This window comes from Camelus ferus, chromosome 6 (assembly GCF_009834535.1).
Source record: "Camelus ferus isolate YT-003-E chromosome 6, BCGSAC_Cfer_1.0, whole genome shotgun sequence".
NCBI classification, from domain to species: Eukaryota; Metazoa; Chordata; class Mammalia; order Artiodactyla; family Camelidae; genus Camelus; species Camelus ferus.
Window position 1 is genome coordinate 73,507,592 of NC_045701.1, and position 18,124 is coordinate 73,525,715.

The 18,124-nt window shown below is 42.2% G+C and overlaps 1 protein-coding gene across 1 annotated transcript in view; it reads left to right on the plus strand.

The window, feature by feature from the left end:
* NRXN3 (neurexin 3) overlaps positions 1 to 18,124 on the plus strand; it is a 1,622,198-nt gene that overhangs the window by 837,351 nt on the left and 766,723 nt on the right. The window contains exon 13 of the mRNA XM_032482446.1: positions 13,805 to 13,924. Within this exon, the coding sequence (XP_032338337.1) occupies positions 13,805 to 13,924 (120 nt within the window). The remainder of the gene's footprint in view (positions 1 to 13,804; positions 13,925 to 18,124) is intronic.

Below are 18,124 nucleotides of genomic sequence, written 5' to 3' on the forward strand. Positions count from 1 at the left end.
AAATCAGTGGGAAATGGAAAGGTTACTGAGACCATGGTGACCCACCTCAAATCCAACTGGGGTCACTTGAATTCCCACAGATGTTACAGCAGGTCCCAGTCAATGTAAATTCACTGAATAATCAAATAGCCCAGTATACCAGTGTCCCTCCCCCAGCAGCATGACACGAGGCCCACAGGGATTTACTTTTCTCATCTCTGTAGCTCCTCGGAATTTCCCTGCTGCCACACACACCCACCCTCATTCTTACCCAGCCTGAGAATCAGGTCACAGAAGCACCTCTGGTTTCTCTATCAGGTTACTTTCCCTCAACCTCCACTCCTCCTCCTGCAGAAGCAGCCCTGGTCACTGTTCCTGGTCCTCCCTGCCACTCACATATTCATCTTCCTTCCAGAATGCAGTTTAGTGTAAGAATGAAGGCTTGACACTCAGATAAACCTGGCTTTGGATGTGCTTACTAGCTGTTTGCCTTTGGCCAGGATAATTTAACATCTGTTTCTTATTTTCATCATCTATAAAATGGGATTGCAGTGCTTACTTCACAGTATTGTGAGAATTAAATATTAAGCCCAAATACAGTATACAGCAGTAATCTCATGCCCCATAATCTGTACAGATCTGCAGCCCTTCACCCTTACACCCCTGTACCGTCTCTGGGAGTATCTCGTTACCCTCTGAAATGGACAAGGACCCTATTTTAGAGCTTTGCATTCTAAAAGACCCACTGTTAGCAAAAAGGGTGTGGAAGGGAAGCATCGTTTAGAGTCTTAGGAAATCTGAAAGAGCTTCCTTTTGGGTCAGAGAGTAGAGAGAACTAGAAGGTCATCTTCGAGCTACCCAGGAGCAATGTTGTGTTGGAAGTGAAGTGTCATCTGAGTAGACAGGGCAATGGGGAGCCCATAGAGTGTGTACAACTCTGGAGCCAGTGCATGGGTTTGTCCAAGAGAGTCACCCCAGTAGGACATGGGCCACAAAGCTCCTTCCTTCAAATGTGGAATCACCGTATATCCTGCAGGGCTCTCCCGAGTCCCTCCCAACTCCTCTCCTTAGAACACCCTCTCCTCCTCTCTCACTGGCTAGCTTGTCACCAGCCTCCAGCAGTCTTGTCACTAATTCATCCCAGTCTTCCCTGTGACTTTCAGCAGCCCTGTCTCTGACTCTTAACTCTTCCAACTTTGCACTGAGCCTCTGTCCCCAGCCTTGGGAGCCACAACGAGAGAATCACAGATGGAGAATCTCTGGTGCCCATATGCCAAATGTGAAAGGTTGGGCAGGAAAAAGGGATGCTAAGTTCACTGAATTATGCATTTGAAATGATTTCCAAAATCTTCCAAATATATCAGAATGGGGGAGCATTCCCAATAATGTATAAACAGAAACAAAAATGAATATCTTGAGGGATGTCTTTAAAATCACCTCTTTGCCAAACAGTCGTCCATAAGGGCATATACAGTATTATAAAAAATGTAACTAGCTCTAAATGATCTGTAAGCAGTATTATCTTACCAGCCACTGATGCTGATCTTGAGTGCTGATGTATTGGCTAATAAACATACTTGGCTTATGGGAAAGTCGAGGTGTATGGATAAGGCGCTGCTTTTGGAGTCACAGAACTGGGAGTTTGAAGCTGGTTTCTGCCACTTTCAACCTAAATGACCTTATTCATATTGCTTAAACTCTCTGAGCCTCATTTTTTTTTTCCCTGTAAGATAGGGTGAGGATTTCAAACCTCACAGAGTATTAGATAACTATACTTACGAGAGTTAAGTGGAGTGTAGAAAAGGGAGCACCTGCTCCCTACCAGGTAGCCAGTAAACAGCAGTTTTTTGTTTCCCTTCTTGTTTCTTCTTCAACCAATCACAGAGTAGAGGAGGGAGATGGGAGGGAGGGGGGGAGAGAGAGAAAGGAGAAACTTTCATGCAAACCATCACTTTGCTTACAGATGTAATATTCCAGCTTGATTTAATGATGCGGTGGAGTTGTTTTAAGGATGTCTCCCCATCAGTATGATAGTTTAAATGTCAGTTTGCTATGGGCTTCTACTTCAGGCCTTGAATGTGGTTTTTATAACCATGTACATGGTAGGGAGAAAGACATTTAAACCATCACTGTGGTCATAATGTTCCCTTAACATGTAGGTAGGCACTGGCCGCTGTTGAATGTTTACAGAGAATACCTTGATTCATCCTCACAAAACCCTGTGAAGTCGTTGCTAATCTTCTCTATTACACAGATGGAGAAATAGAGTGAGTTGAAGGCACAGGTGGGAAGCGCTTCGACGTGGCCGTATTTGAGTTAGGTTCTGAGAGTGCCTAGGGCTGAACTGATAAAATAACCAGGTACAAGTTGGTGGAGCTGGAGTATCATACGTGTTATGAGAAGTGAGGTCATAAAAATTGATGCTGGGGCCAGATCCCCAAGGACACTGTGTGCCTTCTTTGTACCTAGACATCTAGTGGCCTTTGGGGATTTTAGTTAGGAACTGACATGACGACATTTCTATTAAAGTATAGTAATTCTGACCACAGTGTGAAAGACTGATAGATAGGGAGACAAAAAGCACAGCTCTAGCAAGTGAGAGTGGAGGGAGGCCACAACTGGTACAGTAAAGGTGGGAACTAATGCAGAGAATAGACCCGGGAAATACTTGGGAGAAAGAACAGCCTGGCTCGGCTATGGTTTGGATGCAGAAGGGGAGGGTGAAGGCAATGTCCAGCAAGACTGCTAACTTAATGGCTTGTGAAACTGGATAGTGATGACCTTGAAAGGTCATTCCTCTTTACTGGAGGAAACAGTTGGGAAAATAAGAGATGTCTAGGAGAGAACCTGGAAAAAAAAAAGTTAAAATAGGAAAACAGAGTTGAGGAGAGAAATAAAGGTTGGCAAAAGACAAAATGTGTGGAGTCCTGGAATCTGAATTCTTAACAAATGCTTCTTATCAAGTTTAAAGTATGAGATCCACTGGCCTAGATTACTTCCTAGCAGCGCTGACAAGTCTGCAAGAGAAAGTGACAGGACTGTTCCATGCACACAGATGGCATCCCCCTGGGCGAGGTGTGCTGCTTGTCACTCTCTGTGAATCACAGGCAGAGGAGTGCGTTTTATTAGAGTCGGGGAAAAAAGCAGATAATTTTCAAAATACATAGTTCTAAACCCTTTTATTTGTTCTGTGTTCTGGCAGCATTTTAAAGATAAAAATCTTAAGAGTTTTGTTTTTCCAGAACAGAGGTTTGCGTCTGAGCAGTTTGACAAATATTGAGGTTCCTCTTAATCTGTTTCTTTCCCCTGTCATTTTCTTTGTATGTTTCTCTCTTCTTCCCATTTTAATTTGCCTTCTCTTTCTTCTCTGTCATTGTCTTCTATCCACCCAGAAGTTAAAGACATTTCCGTTGTATGCATTGATTGAGTAGTTTTCTATTTTTTTCCCTTGGGGGCATGTGTAGAATATTTCATTGTGAGGATTCATCCTTGCAACTCTCAGCCATCCTTGACTCATCCCTTGGCTAACAGAGGCTGTATATTGTAGTCGTTAAGGGCAGAATGGAACCAGGCTGCCAGATTGAAATCCCAGCAATTGCTACTTATGTGGCCCTGGAAAATTGACTCAACTTTTTTCTGCCTCAGTTTCCTCACATTAAAGTGTGGATGCTGGTCAGTCAGCCCTGCTCAGTTACACTGCAGTGACAAATGCCTCCCTGCATCATCTTGGTGACTTTCAAGAACAGAGCTTTGTTTTCCACTCACATCCATGTCCCTCCTGGTTCTGCAGCAGCTTTGCTTCACATCCTCTTCATTTCTGGGCTCTGGCTGAAGACACAGCCCTAATATGTCACATCTTGGGTTTGTGGCAAAGGGAAAAGAGAGCTTGTGATGTGATGTGATGTGATGGCTCTTAAACCTTCTAAATGGCCCAGGACACTTCTGTTCACATTTCTTTGGTTATGAAGCAAGCCATATAAAATGCTTGATCTGTTTTTGTTAATCTCTGGTTTTAATTTTTTTTCTTCTACGTGCTTGTCTTGCAGGTTTTATTTTGCTGGGTATCATAATGAGATGATATGTCTAGTGAGATGGAGAACTATAATTTCTCATGCTTCCAAAACTACATACATATTATTTTAGGAGGGAGAAGGGTCATCATCTTAGTGCCCCAGGGCCAGAGTAGAAGGATTATCCTGCTAATCCCGCCTCTTGGATCCCCTAGTGGCACAAACCAGATGTTAAGAGGATAGGAAGGTCCACCTAGGTGACAGGACCATTCTTTGTGGCAATTGCCTCTGTCCACAGTGGGTAATCAGCAAATGCCATCAGTCTCGTAAGCTGAGAGATCTTGTGATTATCATCCAAAGGAGATAGGCTGGAAATGCTGTCCCTTTCACATTCTTACCTTAGATTTAGTACTTTCTGTTCTCAGAAGGAGATGCTGCAAACATGGGGATAGAAATGGAAATACCATTTCACAGCACTCTGTGTTTTGGGATACTTTTTAAAACCCAGTGACCATATATTTATATTTTAAAGTCCCCTATCTGGGATTTGGTGATTATTAAAAACATAGAGCCAGAAGGCAGTTTGAGTATGGAGACCATATGTCTTAACTTTTATCTTCAATAACCTAAGTTAATCAAGAATGATGATCTCATCTTCTCAAAAGCCTTTCAGGGTCCTTATGAGTCATCATGGGTCCTCAGGGTAGAGAGCTCAATGATTGTCCTCAGAGACTGTTGCCACTTTCTTACAGCCTCAAGAGTTTGGTCACTATTTGCTTACTTACAACCGTAGCCCCTTCGTCTGCCCTCAGTGCTGAGAGCAGTCGACTCCCCTGTCCTCTCTGGACTTCACAGAGTTCAGGCGGCTAGAAGTTAATGGGAAGAGCTCTACACGTGCGGTCAGGAAGCCTGGATCCTTGATTTAATGTCACACTCTAATAGCTTCGTGACCTTGGGAAATTCACCCGAGCTCTCTGGATCTCATCATAGCCAGCTGGTATAACACACCTCACAGGGTGGCTGGTTGTCACGTTCAAGTAACTAGGGAGGAAATGATCGAGTGTGACATGTTTCATCGTAGTCTGCGGTCCCTTGAGAGCAGAGTCCTGAGACGAGGACTTGGGTCAGGTAGTTTATTTAGGAGGGACCCCAAAAGTGGGAATTAAGGGGCAGAGAGAATGAACCTGAAGGAAGAAACATCAATGTGAGTGTCCTGCTGTCAAGGTTTCTGCTGTGAGCTGTGTGGAAGTGGGGCAGTGGTGAAGTACCTCCAAGAATTGTCTGTCCCAGAGACAGGAGGCTGGGAAACTTATCCATCAGCTTCAGCCCTCCCACTGTTTGTCAGCCCCCCTCCCCCTACTTGGTTGTCTTGGGTGCAGGCAAGGACGTCCCTGCTGACTTTGGAGAAGGCCCAAGAGCTGGCCCTGCTTGGGGTGGGGACTGAGGCTGTGTGTGAGGCGGGGTGCAGCAGTGCCTGCTGTGGCTGAGATCTGAGGCTGGCTGAGGGGGCGGTACCAAAGTGCCTCCTGCTGGTGCACGAAAATATGTGGCATATTTACCCTTCACTTAGATTTCCAGTATAAACTTTTAACTTCTTTTGGCTTCATTAGTAGGTCCTATGTGCTAAGACTAGACCCTGGTCTTAGAAATACATTTGAAAAAGCCAAGTGCAGTCAGGTCCTACTTTTCATTAACTCCCCAAATTAGATTTTCTGTTTCATATTTAGCTGTGTTCTCTCATTTCCCCCATATCCTTTACCGGCCTTACCTCTGTCCTCCTCAGATTGCTAGACTGGGACACCCTGGCAGCGTATCCATGATGGAATGGTGAGAACAACTGAGGCTCAGTGGAGCAGACAGACCGACTGGGGGCTGAGTCCCATCACTGTGACTTTGACCTTGTGGCGCTTTGCTCTGTCTCTTTATTTGTAAAGCTGGGTAAATTGTGTCAGCTTCATGTTGCAAACCTAAGTAAGATCACGTATACAGTGTAATTGGTTCCTCCTTCATCCTCATATCTGTTTCCCAGAAGGCTACATTTTCTTTTGATTGGGAAGAAATATATTTAAAAGGAAAACTAGTGTCTTTTGTTTATGTCTGCTGCCTGGTGTCTTTTAGCTTCAAATTTGTCTAATTCACTCAACTGCCAAAATGCAATGTGCTAGTCTCTTCTGCGCCCTTTCTTTTCTTCCTCTACCTTCAGTAAATCTACTTGTGTCTTTTACTTGTTCATCCAATTCTGTGCATTCACTTCTTAATTCAATTACATAGATTATTACTATACTGAATACCTTCCCAAATTGGTCCAATTCATTCTACTGCTAACATACAATTTGCATCTCTCTTCTTCTCCCCTTCCATTTCTTATCCAGCCCTCAACCTATCTACTAATTTGTTATTTAATTCATTCAGTTCTATTTACTCACTAGTTTTTTTTCCTAGTATGCCATGCACCTTCTTGGTGTAAGGTCTTCTGCTTAGTTGTTGGGGATTACGAAGGTAGCATGCTCTTCCTCAAAGGACATAGAAGTGGAGGCACTGAATATAAAAAAAAAAAACAAAAACCCTGCAATACAAGGAACAGAGTGATGATTTACAAAATAAAAGTATCGATGAATTACAAGAAGGATGTACACTTCCAGCTGGAAGGGCCAGAGTGGGCTGAGTGGGACTGGGTGAAGGTGGGGGAGCGATGAACGTCCACGAAAGGAGACTAAGGGAAGATGACTTATGCCTTCCTGAATTCCTGTTTCAAGCAAAATAATAATTATCAAGAGTAATTCACTAGACCTTTCAATTCATAATTGGACAGTTTAGAATTACGCTTTTTAGGACAAAAGGGTCAGTTCACAAGGAAACAGACTTAAATTGGGTATTTATCAGGAGGAGGTTAGGGAAGTAGGTCCTAGTGCATATCCTGGTTAAAATCTCTTTAGCTCAATCTCTGTCAGCTTCAAAATCTGTGTCGTTAGTGCTAAGCAGTTAAGCTCACATAATCAGAAAGACTCTAAGGTGAGCGTGTTACATCATCAGAGGAGGCCTTTGTATTAATTATATCACAACAATGGTAGGAAAAGGACCAGTGTATTTTAGAAAGTTTAAAAAAAAAGCAGAATCAGTATCTACAAAAGCATGTTTCTGCCTATCCCTGAGGAAATTGCTCTCATCTCTTGAAAAGTGGCTTCATGGAGAGAGATTATCACAAGAAATCCTGAAACTGTTCTCAGCTCTCCCCTCCTGAGCCATGCTGCAAATTTATGACTGATGGTCAAGACTTGGCAGTAAATTGTGGGCAAGATTTTTTTCTCATCTTTTGTGGAGTCATTTGTTCTTTTGGAGATATATCTGCTCTGGATTCATTCCATTTCAAAATTGAAATGCTCCATTCTCCCAGACGAGATGAGCGGGGTCATTTTACACTGTGATCCCAGTTTAGAGATCTTATTGAATGGGCTGCCAGTATTTGCTTTGCAATGTTAGGGCCTCTGGTTGTGCAGGTCCTAAGGCATGGGCTAGAGTGCATAAAGAAACCATGCTGGAAAAAAAGAGAAAGGGAGGGAGGGAGAGGGAAGAGACAGAGAGACAGAGACAGAGAAAGAAAGACGATAGGAATCCAGCAACCTTGCGTCATTCGTAGGCAGAGGTGGCCTAAGGTACAAATTAACACTGTATTAAGAAAATCATGTGAGCTGTGAACTTGGATTCACACTTCTCAGCTGTAGCAAGCTGCCAGGAGATGGTGCCAAGTGAGACTGACGCTAGGTGGGAAAGATGCAAATAACAGAAGCAAGCTTCCCTGGCCAATGGGATCAATCATGTCTTACTTTTTTTGCTATTTCTCTCTTCTCAGTTGAGGGTGCCTCCATCACCCAGGCTCTTAGACAAGATCTGGGAGTCACTGCTGATTCCTCTGTTTCTCTCCCTCACTTCCATTTCGCCTCCCAAGCTAGTTTCCAAGTACTGTTGATCCCACCTCTAGAATGCATCCAGGTCTCACCATTTCCGTGTCTACTGCTACCTCCCTGGCCCAAGTCACTTTCATTTCCTGCCTCTGACAGCTTTCCTGGTACATCTCCTTGTTTCCGTTGTTTGTCTCTTCTGGGCCAGTGCGCCCACAGCAATCACAGTGATTTTTAAGTAAATTGTATCCTGTAATCTCCTTGCTTAAAGCTTCCCAGTGGCTTCCAGGTGCATTTAGATCAGGTTCTGGGCCTCTTGGTATCTGGCTTCTGTCTGCACAGCCACTTCTCTCCTGCCACCCTCTCCCCCTCGGGCACAAGCTCCAGACATAGTAGGCTTCTCTTTGTGTCCCTCAGCAGACTCTTTCTGAGCTTCTGCTCTGACCGTTTCCATGACTTCGGATATTTGCCTGCTTGGCTCCTTCTCTAATGTACCTCCTCAGGGAAGCCTTTCCTAACTATCTCACTTAAAAGCTCTCTATCCGACCAGGTACAGGCCAGAATAGAGAGGCCTTTCTGGAGCATTCTGCAAAGTCGCCAATCCTCTGTTCCCACTCCCCATCCCGGTTACTTCCCATCATATCACCCTGTTTTATCTTCTTCATAGAACTCCACCCTGTCTGAACTGACCTCACGTCCTTTAGTTTATGTTTTATCCTTCACCGTCCCCCACCCCAGAGTAGACTGTGAGCCCTGTAAAGGGGGAGGATGTTATCTGTCTTGTTTACCTCTTCTCTCTCCACACCTAGAATGGTGCCTGCGCCCAGGCCAGTGCTCCTTTAACCCTCGTTAAGTATGTGAATAGACTGTGTGGTATGTGGCCAGGGGTTAGTAAGAGGCTCTGTTACTAACAGAGGAAGCACAGAGTAGAGGATGAGCCACAGGGAAAGGGATGAACAGCCCAGAGACGAACAGGTTGCATGTGGCAGGCCTGATGGCACATGGACTTATTCAAGCCCAGTCAATGTCAGTGGCGTCTTCAGTGGGCTTTAACTAGAAGCAGGTCTCCAGGAGGGAGCGTGGGCTCAAGTTCAAGGACTGGGGCACTTGTCTTTCTCCCATGCTACCTTGGGAGACTTAATGCAAGGCTTCCAGACAGCCTCCTATGCTGTTCACATCTATTGTGGGAAGTATGACAGCTCTTCCTGAGCCCCGAGGGCTCCAGTGAGAGTGCAGTGATCTGTTTGAAATGCTTCACCCAACTGGCTCTAATAAGTAAATGATTTAAATTTTTCTCAAAGAAAAACAAAAATAAGAGTATCAAAACAAAACACCCTCTCACTCTATGTTGGGTTGTCAGCCCAAAGAAAACAAGCAGAACCTTGAAATTTTGGGGGGACAAATAAGATGCTTCTTTCCTATTTCCCTGTCACCTTCCTTATTTTATTACTTTGGTCCGTTTCCTCCTCACCCTTGCTTTTACTTCCCTCATCTCTTCTCTCTGGAGAGGAAGACTGATAAACTAGATGGTGCAGTAGGCTCGTAAAATGTTTGTCACAGCTCAGCTAGCCTAACCTAAGGCGCTGGTGGAAATAAGGTAAGTTTTCTCTTTTTAAATATTTTCGATGTTCTTCAAAGCTAATACCGTCCATCATTTTCCATATTTATTTGCCATATCATCCAGATGTATAATCACATGCATTTCACTAGACCTTTCTAAAGGAGTGAATTTCATACTTTTTATGCATCATAGGAATTTTGATTCATGTGAAACATACTTCCAGGGAAATCAAGTGATCGTTTCTTTCCCCTTCTTGCACTAATAGAAAGATGTTTGGTGATTATGGTGCAGGAATTTGTCCCCACACTCCTTAGTCCCTGTCCTCCCACCCCAAGCGAAAAAAAAAAGTTTCTTAATGTTATCCACCTGCTTTTGGAAACAGCACTTTGTGACACATGGAAGGAATTTCTACTCCCTGCATATGAGCAAAACCACCTGGTTTAGATGGTTTGGGAAGATCTTAGAAATATATTGATTGACAAATTATTGAAATATAAGATATTTGGCTATCGTATAGTTTTGTTGCTTATATTGCTCCTGGGGGGAATAAAAAGTTCATGTAATGTGAACAGTCTGTTAAAAAAGACAACCAAATAGATTCAAAATAATTAAAATCCAAAGTCCACCTTGTGAAGATGTGTGCCTTTGGTAATGCTCAAATAGAGATTTTTCCCACACACTTCCATTCCCTACCTGCCAAAAGAGGGAACAGCCTGCTAATATCTGTGTCATCTGCCTTCAAGCAATCAGCAATGATTTCTCTCTCAACGGGTATTTTTCTCCTAATTTTTCATTTTGACTTTTGTGCTTAGTTCTGGCTTCCATGGGGTTACTGTAGGGATAGGTCAAGGGAGCAGTCTAGTCCGAGTCCTTCGTCCATGATTCTCATTCTCTGTCCCCCATTCGTCAGAGACTCTTCTGTGAGACAGGCCTTAACTAAAAGAGATGATGCTGCATGAGTTTGCAGTGAGGCTACAGTTGAGTGGGCATTTGTGTGGTGTTACCCAGAGGATTCATTAAAGACTCTCTATTGTATAGTAATCAATGAGTCAACACTCCGCTTACATAGACTTCTGCATCCCAGAAATCTTCACCTGCAATTTCTCTTCTTTACTCCAGTCATGGGTGTCATGACCTAGGAAATCCAACTATGGGGTGTCAGACAACTTACTTGTTTTCCGTATTTAGATCAAATGTTGATGATCTAAGCAGCCTATAGGGAATCAAAGGGTTGTTCTGTGATCAATATTTATTACTTAAACTACAAAAGAAGGAAACATGCATCTGATACATGCATCCAGTAGGTGCCCACTTGCATATTGCACTTCTCCTCGCTGCTAAAAAAGAAAAAGGACAATGCTGGAAGATTGATAGCTTTGGTGTATTGTTTAAATTTCTCACCAGTTCCATTTTAAACTCCAACTTAAACAGAATTATTTTCTTCTTCTTATTGGGACCATCCTTTACTTTAAGCAAAGAAATCTTTGCGTTCGTTGTTTTACCATGCTGCTTTGCTGGCTTTGTGCTTGAATCTGCCAGAGAAATTGTTCTAGGCTACATACCCTTATTTCTAAAAGCTGTCAGTTTGTTTGTTTCAACATTCAACTAGTCTGCATCGTGCATCACTTATCAGTCCATTTTTATGCTTAGGCTACAAATTAAATTTGCTCTTCCCCTCTATTTGAGTGCATTTCCATCCTGAATTTAAACATCACTTTTCTTCTAGTGGGACACATTGACCTTTTGGCTTGATTGAAGAGAAATGCCATGGATTCTCCACTTTTGGAGGCTGAGAGTTTTTCAAAAGCTCACTGAAATTTCTCTGTCTTTTGCTTGAAAATAGATACCAAATAGTACTCATTTCCCTGCCGTTTTAAGGAAATGAGTGTGAATCTTTCTACTCTTAGAGTAATGAGAATTATTGGGGTTGGAGTTATAGAACATAACCCAGCAGGAGGGCATGAGAGGTTTCAGGTCCCCCCACCCCCCCATTTTTGGTCATAGGCCATCACATCCCAAAGTTTTAGAGTCAAGATTTGAATTTGACCATAGTGGACATTTCAAGGACTCCAGAAATACCTGCAGCATACCAGCAGCATTTAAGACATTCTGGGCTGAGGCAAAGCTCAGTTAACATCTCTGTGGCTAATATGGCACTCGTGTAGCAAAGTCCTAAAACTGACTTTGTGTTAGTGTTTCTCCCTCTTCTCTTGTCCCCAGTCCTAGACATTAAGTGATGTGCAAAAATTTTCTAAAAAACAGATGCCACTTAAGGAGCTCTTTAAATTACCTGTATTTGTAGCAATTCTGCCTCTAAAGCCAGTATTTTCCACATCTCTCTTTACGTTCTTCTTTCTTATCGAAGCATTTGCATGTAGAATAAAGAGGATAAAAGCATGAAAAAACAAAGGCAGGTTTGTTTCTTCTGAGAGCATCTGTCCTTGCTTTAAAGGACCTGCATTTTCTCCCGGTGCTCACACAGTTTGCTGTTGCGAAGGAGACAGTTGTATCAATCCGAAACCTGAATTAAATAAGAAAATAAACAGTGCTGTCCAATCAGCCGAAATGTAGGGAAAAGTCTGTCATAATGCGTACATTTTAAACATTAGATACAGGCATACTCGCAAAGAGAGGCTGAGATTTAATATTAAGTGATTTGTTATAGAATTCTTTTTTTCTCTTAAGATTCATTGGTCTCATGGCATCATTACTCAACTCTGGGTGTTTTTGGTCCATTCTAACTTTCTTCACTGACCTCTCAGGATTTCTATAAGTTTGGATTGCAGTTGGGGTATAAGTACATTCTAAAAAATACTAAACACAAATGACCTGCTGAATACCTTGTGATTAAAATAAACCTTTCCACTTTGAAAGCCTGTTTATTTTCCAAGGAGGAAATCTCCCCAAACTTCAGCTACTATCAGAACCCTTATAACCAGCACTGAATAGGAGCACTAATTACTCAGAATTAAAGGGCACAGTTTAAAACTACCCAGCTCAACAGATCTCTATCCAAGTGATGCTCTTTTTCCCTCTTCTCCCCTAAACAGTATGTAATTTGGTCTTGGAGGTAAAGGAGAGGGGAGAGTGGCTAATAAAAGGTATATAATAAAAATTTCAAAATTACTTGAAGATGTATTATTGCCTTTATTTGATGGTTTCCAATGATCTAGGTAGACATCAGTTATTCAGTAAACACTCATTAAAGCAGCTGCTACGTACCTGGCCCTGTATTCCTCTATGTTGGAGCCAAGTGTGCGGTCTTCTGAAATATTACAGATGCATAACATCCATAGAGATGTGTTGCCCAGTTACATATTTCATCTGTTTTTTGTTTTTACAAATTATTTCCAGAACTAAGGCTTTCCATATATTGACGGACTAATCCAGGAAGATTTAAGGGGCATCCTCCTTCATGGGATCAGCTGTCCCTGTAGAGAGAGCAAACTTGGCCTAAGTTTTCTGGTTCTTTGCAGCCTTTGTCTTTAAACTTACATCTCAGTTCAATGGCAAGTGAAATGTAACACCCCCTCCACCCCATCACTAACTGAATTGTTTTAATACCTTGGTGTTTATCTTGCCAGCTTTTGCGCCTAAATGCTGTCATTCCTTATTGCATCTGAGTCTTCCTAGGGTTCACTTGAACATCTTGAACATTATCTCAAGTATCTTGATTATGGATCTTTGGAGACAACTTGATTGATTCCTTTGCTTAGTGGCACGTTTCACTGAATATAAGCCTGGGGCCCATCACATTCCCTTCAGGAGCATTATTTCTAGTGGGGTTTAAACCGTAGCACTATGATTGTTGTGACAGTTACTGTTGTGATTTCTGTGGTCACTGCATTCTGATAAGACCACGGGTTAATGGAAATGTCAAGTTCAAAGCACATATCGCAGAACTCTTTTTTCCATCCAATTGGTGGATACTCTTCAAAAGCCAAACTGGTGTAATATGCCTACCTGACCAAACGAGTATGAAGAAATGGCTGACGAATTTCCTGTATCTTCAAGAAATTCGTCTGAAGTCTAAGATTTGGGGAAACAAAATGACAGCTGACTACTATTTCCTGTAAATGTTCACTTAATGCCATTGGCATTTTAAATGTCTTGTATCTATAGTTAAAGGAGAGCACTTATGTGTTATTGTCCATTACGTTTCAATTGAGATTGTGCATTTGGGGACTACTGCGGAAGACCCTGTTGGACCCGTGTAACTCAGATGGACTTTGGAGGGATATGATTCCTTGAATGCTACTGGGTCATGTGCACCAGTGTGGCTTTGACAACTCTGATTTGCCATGAGTGTGACTTTCAGCATTGATTCTAACTTTGACACTTACCACCGCCCCTAGGCAAAGGACCAGAGACCCTGTATGCAGGGCAGAAGCTCAATGACAACGAATGGCACACCGTTCGGGTGGTGCGGCGAGGAAAAAGCCTTAAGTTGACCGTGGACGATGACGTGGCTGAGGGTGAGTACAGCCATAGTGAAATCTGTCTCTCTTTGCTCTCATCCTCCTCTTGGTCATTCAGGGAAGAAAGGCTTTTTTTTTTTTTTCTCCAAAACCTTTTATTTTGCTGAACGGAAGTCATATGTCTTGCTCTCTGTTGACAAGCTCAGGTAGGCTAAGAAGATCTTCCTCTGTGTTTTCATAATCCCTTGTCATTGATCTGCATTGTAGAACGTATCCACTACTGTGATTACATACATCCTTAGGCATAGTGTATGTGTCTGGAGAACAGATGTAGAGGTCTACAGATCCTTCTGTTATTCAGTTATTTGAACCCAATTTACCAGTCATCGTCCTATGTGCCGGTTCCTTCCCTTAATGAATGAGTCACTCTGCAGGAGAGGGAGATGGAGAAGCCAGAAATCCGGAACATTATGGTACAGTTAAGTACCTAGAGCTGTGTATGATACTTAGAAGGTGCTGAATAATTATTCATTTATTTAATAACTTAATCATTATTAATTAAGTTACCTACTCTGTACTAAGCACTGCTTTAGAAGGCACTGGGAATATGGTGATAAACAGGCAAGTCCTTGGTCTGGTGGAATTTACATTCTAGGAGGGCGAGGAATAAGTGGATAAATCCATGCATATGTAAAGGAATATTCAGAGCCTCACACGAGCAGTAAGTATCTCGTGACAGCCTGTTGTATGTCAGCTGTGTGCTAGGACTGTAGGAGATACAAAGGAAGCTCACAAGACTACCTGTTTCCTCAAACAGTGAGCCAGTTTTGTAGATTAGATAGGACTCGGGTATTTGAAAAATAAAACAGGGACTATGTAATGAGATTCTAATTTGGGTGGATAAGATCATAATTGTCAATCAGAAGAGAAAATTATCAATTTGGGCTGGAGAAATCTAGAGTGGTTTATAAAGGGTGATCTTTAGGCAGAATTTGGTGGGCAGTTTATTAAGGTCTAGGAAGGGAGAGCGGGGACATCTTCAAGCACATCTTACACGCTGCATTCTGTAAGTTAATACTCTCCAATGTACACTTCTAGAGCAGTGCTTGTGTGTTACACAGACTTCTTGTCCACGTGGGAAAGGAAGCCTCGGGGCAGCACAGGAATTACATGGGACACTGCTGGCATCAGGAGACCTGGGCCTGGATGCTAATTCTCTGCAGGACGTTGGGAAAGTCACTTACCTTTTCTGCACCTGTCAAATGAATTCAGGGGCCTAAGCCATCGCAGCAATGTCTCCCATGAGTAAGACACTCAGATTATAGTCAGAGGCCCTGGGGTTTAGTACAGTCATTGTCATTGAAATGCTTTATACCTTTGGGATAAATATACTAAACCCCATTTTCCTCATTTCCTTGTTTTTAAACTTGAAATTCTATTACTGCTGAAGTATTTTTAGCATAAACTTTCTGCAATCTTGGGTTCTGTACTTTAATTTTATAATCATGAGCCTGAGCTTCTATGCTTCTGGAGTAAGGAATTATAGTGAGCCATGTATGTGTGTGCAGACAGGAGTACGTGTGCGTGGAAGTCGTGGAGGAGAGTCTGTGGACAGAGGGAGATCATTTCACTTGTGTCCAGCACCTAGCTGCTGTTAGATCCTGGGTTAGCTGTTTTACACATATCACCTCCTTTAATCTTCCGTCGTGTACCCTTGCCTTGCAAATTAAGTGTTCCTATTATCATTTTACGTCGAGGGAACGTGAAATTACAGGGAGTTGTGTAATTAAGCTCCAAATTCATGTCTGTGTGATTTGACCAAACCAAGCTGCTTGTTAGACTTCATAATTCATCATAAGAAAACGATGTATCTTTTACTATAGGTAAAATATAATGGAATAGATTGAGGTGAGGTGAGGAATACATGTCAGTAGGTAGACAACAATACCCATCCTTTCCCCTCCCAAAACGAAGACAAACAGAATTACAACTATCCAAAACCCTCCAGTTGTACGTAGACATAACTTAGTAGTGGGAGGTAAAGTTGCTGTTCTATGTGCCTGAAGGGTAGATTAGCTTTGGGTAATGAGTGTAAGCAAAGAGGCATAGAAATGGTTGGAAGCTTTAGAACCCACAGCCAACCTGCATTAATTATTTGAGAGCTCCCCATATAGCGTTAGTGCAGACAGGAGCCTACAAAGGCAGTAGCAATACATCCCACATCCCTTGCTAACCCCTCTGCGTTTGGCCCAGGAAAGCCAACAGCGATGCTACTTACAGCATGTTTTGAATAAGCAGCCACTAGATGGCAGCCTCACCCCAATCTCGCCCAGCAACGAGTTCCTTTTATTTCCGCAGGGAAATTATATGCCCTGAAAGCGATGGTCATAAAGAACTGCAGGACTGAGGGTACAGTAATGTGTATTGCCTTCCTCAGTCTTATTCTTTTATAGAAACTTCAGAACAAAAGTAATTATAAAGTGTGCTTTCTCTTACCACTAATAATTAAAAAGCAGGATTAAACATGGATGCCCAAGTCATCCATTTGATATTTGAAATTAATGAAGCGCTTTCATTTCCTGCCTCACCCCCTACCTTGCTGTTGATGGAAAAAAGCAGCCATAAAGATACAGAAATTTGGTAGAAGAAAAGAGCTGTTTCACTTATGAGCCACAACCTTGGATTGCTTCTTACAGTGATAAGGGGCTTGGGAATTTTAATTTTAGCTCACAGATGTCATAAAATCAGGCAATGAAACCAAAATACCACACAGTCCTCAGGCTATTAAATAGTATCTTACTGGCTTATTTTGTAATACCTTTCATGCTGTTAAATGTCCCCTGGGATGTCAAATTTTCAGCTAGTTTGTAGAAATGCTGCAAAGAATAGGTCAGACTCATAAGAAATCAAAAGCAAGGAAAGAAGTAGTCCTCAGCCTGGTGGTTTTCATTTATTGTAATATAATCTATTCCTGGAAAAAGATTAAGTTCAGATGACCGTTAATAAGGATGGATTGATTAATTGATTGATTGAGCTGGATTTCTGTTACCAAGAATAAATGGAAAGGACACCTCACTTGGGCTGTGCTCCTCAGCATTGGGACCTAATGCTGCAGGAACCACCCACTCCACGCAGAATTTCTTGCTAGTTCAGAAATTCACCCTTATTTTGACTCCTCTGAGCCACACTGACTTTTCCCTTTCCTTCCCTCACCCTGCACGGCACATACAGCACCGAGCAGTAAAATGTCATTTTCCAAGGAAAGCGTGTTTCTCACGTTAGTAAAAACACGATGAGATTGATTTAGGAAATATTAGGTTAAACAAAATGAAGGTAGCCTTCTTCACTGAAGGACTTACTAGGAGCCTTTAATATATTAATACACATTGCTCATCTCCAATAATTATGTGTGCAGTGTTTGCCCAATATATTTGGCTCAAGGAACTTTTTTTTATTATGAAAGTATTTTACAGCATACACTTTTGAAAATGGGCAAAAGGCTGTGAGTGTGGCTGGAGAATTGTGGGTAAAATGTGCTTTCTTTACCAAGACTTTATAAGCCTTTGTTTTCTTAATTCCTCTCCCCAGCCTAGGAGCCAGGGGAGGTTAAGTTGCCTCCTCTAAGCCTTTCCCTTGGTTTCTTTGCTAAGCTCTCAGTGTTGGCTGGCTCTCACTGTTGACTGCAAAGCAGTTGTCTCAGATACAGCCTCCTTCCCTAGATGTAAGGGATGCTTGCTGATCCCAGGCCTCTCTGCCAGACACTGCGGGGCACACGGAAGAGGCAAGAAGTGGCTCTCTACTTAGAAAGAACTTGGGTTCTGGTAAAAGAGAGAAAACAGTAACTGAAGGCACCAGGAGATTCTTAACACACTTCAGAGAAAAGGGAAAAATGAAAGCCGCATGTTAGTAATAGTTCCCACTTTGAGCTCTAGACACCGTTCTGAGCACTTAATATGCACTGTTAGATTTTATCCTGATACCTTCATCCCAGTTTCACAGACGGGAAACTGAGGCACAGAAAAGTTATATAACCTAGGAGGTCCAGCCTCAGAGTCTAGATGCTCTTCCATTTAATTTTATTTATTTTTAAAAAAATTTATTGAAGTATAGTTGGCTTACAATGTTGAGTTAATTTCTGATATATAGCATAGTGATTCAGTTATACATATAGATCTATATTCCTTTTCATATAGGCTATTACAAGGTATTGAATATGGTTCCCTGTGTTCTACAGTGGGACCTTGCTGTTTATCTGTT